Genomic DNA, 10042 nt, shown 5'->3' with positions numbered 1-10042 from the left:
AGTCAAGCCGAAGTCGGTTGAAAGCTGGATCATAACTGGGTTGGGTTTTAGGGTACGCTTCAGAATGTCTAGTCAATTCCTAGCAACCCCCACTAGGCGGCGCCCTCCGTCTCATTCCGACCAAGACGCCTCCAGGTTTTAAAGTTTATTACCTGTCTAGCAAGTTTCCTTCCTGTCCTACTGTCCCTTTAAGAAGGTGAACCAGGTGAAGCTGAGGCCCCGCCCATCATCTGGCCCCCCCCCCCGCCCCCCCCGAGCCGGCCTGGCTCGCCCAGTCCCTTGCGACCTGGCCCAGCCGTAGGGACCGTGGTCCCAGGTCCCGGCCGGCGCCATGGAGCGGCGCTGGCCCCTGGGGCTCGCATTGCTGCTGCTGCTGCTCTGCGCCCCGCTGCCCCCGGGGGCGCGCGCCGAGGAAGGTACCGACCCCCGCCCTCTCCCTTTCCCGGCTGACGGGCAGCAGCCTGCAAGAGCTGGCATTCCTGAGGAGGCCCTTTTCCCCCACCCCGCGCCCCACTACTTCTCCCTGGCTTCTCCCCAGTAGCGGGGAGATCGATTGGCCAGGCCAATCTTTGGTCTTTAACCCCAGACTCCTGCCCACGGGATCAGTCACCCCTACCCTGTTGGCCAGCACTATTGGCTGCGGGTGGAGAGGGAGTTCCTGACCACAGCCAGGAAGCTGCACTCCCACTGCAGCATCATGGGACCCTCCGTGTGCCCACCCCTGAGAAGTCTGAGGCGGAAAGCCTCCTTCTGCCAGCCTAACCGGAACACAACTAATCCTCCAGTGGTGGAAGGGTTAGAATTTACGGGATTGCCAGGTGTAGGGGTCCAACCTTACACCTAAAGGTTTGCACACCCTCTGTCCATGCCCCTCCCACTTCCCAAAATCATAGCTTTGCCTAGTGCCCCACCTTCTCTGCCCTCACCTACCAGAGCAGGCCACTGACGCCTGGAGTCAAAATCCAGCAGGATCCCCCTGCCAGGGTCCCACTCAGGACTACAAAGGCTTAGCTTCCCTGACGTCCGCCCATGGCATCCTTGCAGACGTTCTCCCGGGCTCCGCTGGTGCCATGTCTGAGGTTGCTCTTCCAACGCTTGCTGTCCTGACTCTGGTTCAGGCACCACTCCCCCAACCCTTGCCCCACTCTGCCTTTCTCTTCTGCCTCAGGATGTCACACTATGGCAGCCTCGAACTGGGGAGTCCCAGAATACCCAAAGTAGGGGGTTGGGCCCTCCTCCCCAGGGGTGACATCCTTCTTTTCTCCCCATTCAGTCACTCTGATGGACACAAGCACAGCACAAGGAGAGTTGGGCTGGCTTCTGGATCCCCCAGAGACTGGGGTAAGTGTCTGAAGGACCTGGGAAAGTTCAAGTCTCGAGGCCAGTGGGAAACGGGGTGGAGAGGTGGGTGGAGGAACAGAAAAGAGCAGGAAAAACTGGAAGTGTCTCCTCAAGAGGGGGAGGGGAAGCTGAGTCAGAGCCTCCTGAACGGAGTTGGGGGGGTGTCAAACTTCACTCTCTACTCCCTCACCCTCCTACCATAGTGGGGGCTGAGCTCTCATCTCCTAGGGAGAGTGTGCCAGTGCTAAGGAAGGCTGGATGAGTACTGAGACACCTGGAAAGCATCCTCCAGTCTCAGCTCTATTCATTACAGCGGAGTTATGTGGATGGATTTCAGGACATTAGAGAGCTCCATAAAAGTGTAAATGATGTATGGATTTTTTTTTCCCTGAAGGAGAGAGCCAAAACTTTCATCAGTCTTCAAAGGTATTTTAACTCCCTCAAACTTAAAAACTGCTCTTCTCCATGGCCCTGCGCACTCTCCATCCCTCTCAGGCACGCTCCACAAACACCATGTAGTTCAGCTGATTGAGAAAGAAAAGAAACAGCTCCAAGTCACTAACCTCCTTAGGTGTCATTGAGACTTGGTGAGCAGAGGTGGACAGTTAGTGTGTCATAGAGACTGTATTCAGACCCAAAGTCCAGAGACACCCTTGCTGCAACCCAGTAGATCGGGACTTAGAACCACAGAACCATGCCTCTGGGGTTGTAGACTTACTGGTCCTGGTCCTATTCTCTGGCTTCTGTCCTTACTCCAGTACTCAAGACATGTGTTGCTGCTGTTTCTGGGATTAGGGTTATTGCCTTCTTTCTCTCTTGGACTGGAGGGTCGAGGCTCCCCTTTGAGCTCTTCCACAGACTGGCCTATAATTAGCGTTAATAGACTAAACCATAATATATCCTCCAGGAGGGGCCATTTGGAAAATCCCGGATTAGGCCAGCTTTAATAGGTGCCTCATCTCATAAACCAGCTAATCACCCATAAGGAAGGCAACAGGACCATCTGCTGGCTCCCACTGGCTCTACCAGCCCCACCCAAATAACTCGTCCCCAATTGAGCCCCAGTGGAAGCAAGGCCCCTTTCACGTCCGATGCTAGAAGGGTAGTACACAAGCAACTGTACACCCATTCTTTTCCATGTCCCTTTCCTCTTCCTAAAACAGATTAAGTCCTTGGAGCCAAGCTCCCAGAATACACCCATGTAGCAACCAACAGCTCCAGAGTGACAAGTGAAAAGGCTCCTCAGTGTTGTTCCTGGCCCCAGAACTGTCCCCATCTGTCACTGCTGGAACTGGAAGAGGCAGTTGCAGCTGGGAGCATCTGTTTCCCTAGGCTCCAGCTGCAACCTTGGCAGTCTGGCTACTGGTCTGCAGCACAGTACCACCACCACCCTGTCCACCTGCCCGGGCCCTATCATCCCAGCAAAGTTTCCCCTCAATAGACTCCAGGTGTCCTTTCAGTCCAGCTTTGTGGCCTTTGGACATCCCTCTTGATCTCTGAACTCTGTGACGTAATACAGAATTATGTGCTTCAAAATGGCCCCACCCACCAGTTCTTAATTAGTGATTTTTTTTTTTTAAGTCATGAGGGCCCACTCACTGGAGTGGAATAAAATATCAGAGTCAACTTTCTTAGGACCTCAGTCTCTTCTCCATCATGTTATGGGATGGGATCTCAAATATCAGTAAACTATTTTATGAAATCTGTGGGCTTTCATAACTACATCTGGCCAAGAAAACACTTAAGAGAAAGATGACGTATGGTATCGGTCCCAGCAACAGATAATCAGAACATCAACAGTAATTAAAACCTGGAATGATGACAAGAAACCCAGGCCAGGGGAACAAAGTAGAAAGTCCAAACACAGAATCCACATGTACTGGACTCTCATGTGGATGACCATGGAACTTCTAGTCAATGTGGAAAATATTGCTGGGGACAGAAATACTTCCTACCCTCCCCCTAAGCAAGCCTGTGAAAGTGACAACAGATGATGAATGAACAGGAGAAACACTATTTTAATTACCTTCATTCACACAGGATGAAGTTCCAGGAAAGTTCAGAGGGTTGAAGCCTGTGTATTACCCTGAGCATTGGAAAGGAGTGGGGGCAGGGAGGTGGTGACAGGCCCAAGTGTGAAATCAACAAAGGCTGCCCTGCTGTGCCCAGTTTAAAAATCTCTGGGGTTAAAGAAGTTTTCAGTGAGTAGCCTTCTTCCTGGCAGTGTTAGCTCACTAATTTCAATCCCTTCCAAAGATGTAAGTTTCTTTTACCGAAGGGCAGCTTGTATGTGCTAATCCTGTATCTATAGTTTTTTTTGCTAGTGATCATCTCAAACACTGCCACATAAATATAGTTGAGGATGTGCACTGACCCCCCAAAGAACTGATTGGTCACCATACATCCAGTCTGTAAGTTTCATGACAGAATGAAAGGATGAACTCTTCTCCTTTTTCTATGAGCAAATAAAAAAATAAATTCTAGTAAGAATAAAGTTTAAAAAACAAAACAAAACAAAAAAACCTACAAAATTTTCAAGCCAAAAGATAAAAAGAATTCTATTATCTCAGCCAAAACACATAGCCCAACTCATGTTATTATGCAAAATATAAAAATGTGTTTTCACATAAAAGATGTCATTGGCAAAAATGTGGCACAGCTGAGAATATTTGAAGCATACATATCAAGCAAATGATTAGTATTTACACTGTATTTTTTTAAAAACTCACCCAAGTAAATAACAGAAGTCCATAAACATATACATAGCCGATGAACAAAGGAGAAACAACCACTTCCTTCCAAGAAAAGTGACTGGGAGGGCAACGAGGCTGCCTTGGCCATGGAACCGACAAAGTACAAAAAGAACATTAATATCTCTTCTGATGAGCTTTTTTTAGAAAATGAACTCTCTTGCACTTGTTGCTGAAGTGTAAACTGATAAAAACCTTTGGAGGCCAATGCACCAACACCTTATAAAATTTGAGATCTATCTATTGATTCAGCAGTTCTATGGAAACCTCACATTCATCAGTCTGCTTGCCTGGAATAAAATGAAAGGGAAAAAAAGCGAGAAACTAATTACCCAACAACAGGTGAATGGCTGAGGATTATGGTGCGTCCATATGCTCGAATGCTGCTTATATACTGCAACAAGAGATGGGTCTGTATGTTTTCTATAGGCCTAGTTCCAGGGCATTATTTGTTATAACAAAGGAGATTACAGAATAGCCCTTGTATGACATTTATTCTAACAAGGCAGAACCATTTAGACTGTTTCTCAGGAGGCTTTGAGCATGGTCTAGACAGCTTTATTCCAAACCATTAAGAATAAAGGTGGAAGGATGGGGAGACCTAACCTTTGTTAGTCAATTCCTGAACCTGCTAGGTGTGAGGTTTAAGACTATAAATTCTATACCTGGAGTGCCTGCCTTTGTCCTCCAACTCTGCCTCAGATATTGGACAAGCCACTCCACACTGGCTCTATATCAGTGGCCTGTGGTAAGTTATGGTAATGCCAGCCATTATGATTACTAAATTAAAAAATTCTTCCAATATGGAAAAAAACAAGTCAAGGGGTAGACTAGATAGTACCTGGGAGTCCAGCTAACTGTTGAGACTTTGGTGGTGGCTATAAGTGGAAGGAATATTGGAGAGGGTGAGATCCCCATATAAACTGTTCTTTGTCTCTGTCCTTCAAGAGCAGAGGCCTTACTATTTGAAAGATAAGGCTCTAAACAAACCAGAAGATGGCTTTTGAATGAGCTTTACCTTTGTGGGTACCTGACAGTTCTCCTGACAAAGTAGGTCAAAATTCCCACCTATATGCTTGTATTTGAAGCAGATGAAACTAAGGGACCAACCAGGGCTGGCTAGGATCTTAAGGGGTTGCTAGCTTATCTGCCCCAAGTCCAAATAACACCCAAGCTTGAAACACTTAACCTACTGTCCTGGGGCTGGAAGGTCCGGTGAGGTCCATTAACCAGAGAGCTCGGAGAGCAGTGACTCTGGTCACTGAGTCTGATTCTCTTCTTGCAGTGGAGTGAGGTGCAACAGATGCTGAATGGGACACCCCTGTACATGTACCAAGACTGCCCAATACAGGAAAGTGGAGACACTGACCATTGGCTACGCTCCAATTGGATCTACCGAGGAGAGGAAGCTTCACGAGTCCATGTAGAACTGCAGTTCACTGTGCGGGACTGTAAGAGTTTCCCAGGGGGAGCCGGGCCTCTGGGATGCAAAGAGACCTTCAACCTTTTCTACATGGAGAGCGACCAGGATGTGGGCATTCAGCTCCGACGGCCTTTGTTCCAAAAGGTGCTGCCACCCCTTCTTCATGCCATCCCTTCTCTGATATAGATCCTTACCTTGGTCCTCACCATGATCCAGCTCAGGCAAGGAGAAACAGAGAAGAAACTGGAAGCAAGTGCGAATGTAGAATAAGAAGGCAGGACCGGACACCAGTCCAGAAAGGCTGTACTGAGTACCACTGGCTGTGCCCTGGCTTTAAGGGCATCATTTAACCTCTCTGAACATTAGTTACCTCATCATATAATAACTTTATTACTTGCATCCCTTGAAATAGCTCGATGCTGTTGTTGAAAGGGGAAGCATAGTGTGGAGATTTTCAGACATTTCACTTCAGTGCCCATGATTTTCATATGTGACATGCCCCCAAAAATACTGCTGGAACTACACAGGACAGATCCTGGCTGCCAATCACCAGTCCTGTGCCGTTCTTTCCTAGCGTGGAACATACTAGAATGCAAACCAGTCTGGAGCTTATTTTTATAGGATGTGCTCTCATTTCTTTCCAAAGAGCGAAAGTTGTAAAGTTTGTTATTGGTAATAAATCAGTTATGACACACTCTGTAACTGATCACCTCATTGGCACCAGGCTCGGGAGCACCTCCCAGTGGTGGAAATTTTATGGTCCGTAGAGTTCCGCTGTCTGGGTTCCAATCCTAGGTCCATCGTGTCATAACTATACTATCTGTTAGACAAATTAGTTTGCTGTAGCCTTAGTTTCCTTTTCTGCAAAGTAAAATGGTAAGACATCTTGTCTCATAGGGTTATTTCATGAGCCAAAGAACATGTCTATAAAATGCTCACCTGGGGACCTCACACATCATGAGTTCTTCCATCGTAGTTGTATACATTGAATGTTCCTTAACCACAATGCTTAGGGTCTGAAGTGTTTCAGATTTCAGACCTTGGAGTATTTATACAGACATATCTTGGGAATAGGACCTAATTCTAATTATGAAACTCATTTATGTTTTGAAGAAATTTTGTAGGGGCTGGAGAGATGGCTCAGTGGTTAAGAGCACTGACTGCACTTCCAGAGGTTCTGAGTTCAAATCCCAGCAACCACATGGTGGCTCACAACCATCTGAAATGAGATCTGATGCCCTCTTCTGGGGTGTCTGAAGACAGCTACAGTGTACTCACATAAAATAAATAAATCTTTAAAAAAAAAAAAAGAAATTTTGTATAATTTTTTTAGTTTGACTCCATTTTTAAAAAAAAAAAACAAAATTATTTATCTTATCTATATGTGTACACTGTAACTATCTTCAGACACACCAGAAGAGGGCACTGGATCCCATTACAGATGGTCATGAGCCATTATGTGGTTGCTGGGAATTGAACTCAGAACCTCTGGAAGAGCAGTCAGTGTTCTTAACCGCTGAGCCATCTCTCCAGCCAATTTTCCATTTCTTTACTGTGATCAATCACATGAGACAGTATATAGAAAGTTGCCAGCTGTGGTGTGCTATAGGGATCGTCAGGTTTGGGAACTCTTCACGTTTTAGATTTTTGGACTAGAGGTAGCCATCCTATATTAAATCAAGCGTTGTTTTTTATACAGGATGAAACATGGGCTTTAACATCATTCCTTCTTCTCCCCCAGGTAACAACTGTGGCAGCAGACCAGAGCTTTACCATCAGAGACCTGGCATCTGGCTCTGTAAAGCTGAATGTGGAGCGTTGCTCCTTGGGTCACCTCACCCGCCGTGGCCTCTACCTAGCTTTCCATAACCCTGGTTCCTGTGTGGCGCTAGTGTCTGTAAGGGTGTTCTACCAGCGCTGTGCAGAGACTGTGCATGGCTTGGCCCACTTCCCTGACACTCTCCCTGGACCTGGAGGGTTGGTAGAAGTAGCAGGAACCTGCCTCTCCCATGCACAGATCAGCTTGGGGTCCTCGGGTACACCACGCATGCATTGCAGCCCTGATGGCGAGTGGCTGGTACCTGTGGGTCAGTGCCAGTGCGAGCCTGGCTATGAGGAAAGCAGTGGAAATGTGGGGTGCACTGGTAAGAAATGGGGAAGTGGGAAACCCCAGGGACCACCTGGGTGGGGCTTCCAGCTCCCCAAACAAGGCTTCCATGATTCTTAACCCAATGGGATGTCTTAGGGGGTGTTCCAAGTCCAGCAAAGCGGGAGGGGAGGGTAAGGGAGGGAGATAAAGGCTTTGTTTTTCATGTAAAAACAAAACAACAAAAAAACATGGTCCTGCCTTCTCTCTCCAGCCTGTCCTACTGGTTTCTATCGAATGGATGTGAATACACTCCATTGTCTCAAGTGCCCTCAACATAGCATAGCAGAGTCTGAGGGGTCTACCATCTGTACCTGTGAAAATGGACATTATCGAGCCCCTGGGGAAGGCCCCCAGGTAGCATGCACACGTGAGTCTTGCAGTCAGGGCCTGGCGATCTGGCAACAGGTGCTAGACCCTCCTTGGGACCAGAACTTCCAGAGCTTATCAAGTAATGGAGACTCAGGTAGTCAGGCACTGATTATAGCCTCTCCCTGCCCTCTGTTCTCTCTAGAATGCAGAGGTGTGTTGCATACTACTTCCTCTTTGGTAGAAGTTTAATCTCTCATGAGGGCTTTGGAAAATGTAATTGGGATGATAGCAGCAGGGGTCAGCGGCTTGGGTGAGAGTAAATGGATACCTATTTGATAACTCCTCTTCTCCCACAGGTCCCCCATCGGCTCCCCAAAATCTGAGCTTCTCTGCATCAGGGACTCAGCTCTCTCTACGCTGGGAGCCCCCGAGAGATACAGGGGGACGCCGTGATATCAGATACAGTGTGGAGTGTTTGCAGTGTCGGGGCACTGCACAGGATGGGGGTCCCTGCCAACCCTGTGGAAAAGGTGTGCACTTTTCCCCGGCGGCCTCCGGGCTCACTGCATCTACTGTGCAAGTTGAAGGCCTCGAGCCTTATGCCAACTACACATTTACCGTCAAATCCCAAAACAGAGTGTCGGGACTGGACAGTTCCAGCCCTAGCAGCGCTTCCCTCAGTATCAACATGGGGCATGCAGGTGAGGCACCTCAGACCACAGGAATGAGAAACGGGCGGGAAGCAGCGGAGGAACAACTTAAGTTATTCCTTCTTACCTTCCGAATTCAACCTTATCATTCTGGGTGTCCAGAGTCACTCTCTGGCCTGTCACTGAAGCTGGTGAAGAAAGAACCAAGGCAGCTGGAGCTAACTTGGGCAGGGTCCCGACCCCGAAATCCTGGAGGGAATCTGAGCTATGAGCTGCATGTGCTGAACCAGGTCAGAAAATACTTGGAGACACCATTCAGTGTTTGGGGTTTACCCTAGCATGTCTAACTTGGGGTACAGGATGGGGGGGATATCCAAAACAAACTTTCTCAGGATAAATGTCTGCAAAGATCTCTGACTTACTGTGACAGCCCACCCTGTCCAGGCCCTGCCATGGCTCTCTGTCTTCTCTACCAAGCCTGGCTCAGCACAGCCTAATGCAAGTCCCACTCACAGGATGAAGAATGGCACCAGATGGTGCTGGAACCCAGGGTCTTGCTGACAAAACTTCAGCCAGATACCACATACATTGTCAGAGTGCGAACGCTGACCCCACTGGGGCCTGGTCCTTTCTCCCCCGACCATGAGTTTCGGACAAGCCCACCAGGTAGGTTACCTATCTCTTGTCCCACCCGAACATACACAATTGTCATCTCCTGGAGACACGTCAGCTCCTATTTTTAAGTGACCCTTGCTCTTCTCTGTATTTATGTACATAAGGTACCCATTCAATAAGCTCTGTTAAGGGAAACATAGACCCAATGTCCACTTAAAAACTGATCCTGGATAGACTTGGGACCCTACCTTTTAGCCTTTATTACCTCTAACGGCTGTGAGCCCTCAGCCCTCTGAACTCTGACACCCAGTTTCCAGGAGCCTGACCGGAGGAGAGATTGTGGCCGTCATCTTTGGATTGCTACTTGGAATAGCTCTACTGATCGGGATTTATGTCTTCCGTTCAAGGTGCTGGCTCTGTCTTCCCTACCCATCCACCTGAGCTTCCTCTGCCTTGTTAGAAGGCTGTATCCCCAGTGATCCTCCTGTCCCCTAAAACCAAAGCTCAGACATGCCTCACACCCAACTCTCATGTCTGTGGCAAATTCAGCCAAAGTTCATTGGACCACTGAGGTTTCCCTGAGTCCCTGAAGAAGTTGCCCTACTTCCCTACTTCCACAGGAGAAGAGGCCAGCGACAGAGACAGCAGAGGCAGCGTGAACGCACCACCAATGTCGATCGAGGTGAGCCAGGAGTGTGAATGAGTGAGGGAGAGAGAGAGAGGGAGAGAGGGGGAGAGAGAGGGAGAGGGGGAGAGAGGGGGAACGAGAGTGAGAGAGAGAGAGCGAGGTAGGGAGGGAGGTCGG

The 10042-nt window shown here is 48.5% G+C and overlaps 1 protein-coding gene across 6 annotated transcripts in view; it reads left to right on the top strand.

Moving 5' to 3' along the window:
- Positions 1–331: 331 nt before the first annotated feature.
- The window catches only part of Epha1 (EPH receptor A1), a 14912-nt gene continuing 5201 nt past the window's right edge, over positions 332–10042 (top strand). For 2 of the 6 annotated variants that reach the window (XM_028776444.1, XM_028776442.1), the window contains exons 1-10: positions 332–416; positions 1274–1341; positions 5377–5658; positions 7256–7658; positions 7875–8030; positions 8329–8673; positions 8785–8912; positions 9138–9288; positions 9548–9644; positions 9858–9919. In XM_028776444.1, coding sequence (XP_028632277.1) covers positions 332–416; positions 1274–1341; positions 5377–5658; positions 7256–7658; positions 7875–8030; positions 8329–8673; positions 8785–8912; positions 9138–9288; positions 9548–9644; positions 9858–9919 — 1777 coding nt within the window. Of the gene's footprint in view, positions 417–931; positions 1080–1273; positions 1342–1735; positions 1768–3992; positions 4434–5039; positions 5142–5376; positions 5659–7255; positions 7659–7874; positions 8031–8328; positions 8674–8784; positions 8913–9137; positions 9289–9547; positions 9645–9857; positions 9920–10042 lie in introns of those variants that run through there. The other 4 variants (XM_028776443.1, XM_028776447.1, XM_028776448.1 and 1 more) reach the window with 4 other exon arrangements.

This window comes from Grammomys surdaster, unplaced genomic scaffold (genome assembly GCF_004785775.1).
Source record: "Grammomys surdaster isolate TR1022 unplaced genomic scaffold, NIH_TR_1.0 269, whole genome shotgun sequence".
Lineage (NCBI taxonomy): Eukaryota > Metazoa > Chordata > Mammalia > Rodentia > Muridae > Grammomys > Grammomys surdaster.
The sequence above is the reverse complement of the archived record's forward strand: the minus strand, read 5'-3'. Positions and strand labels throughout refer to the sequence as shown.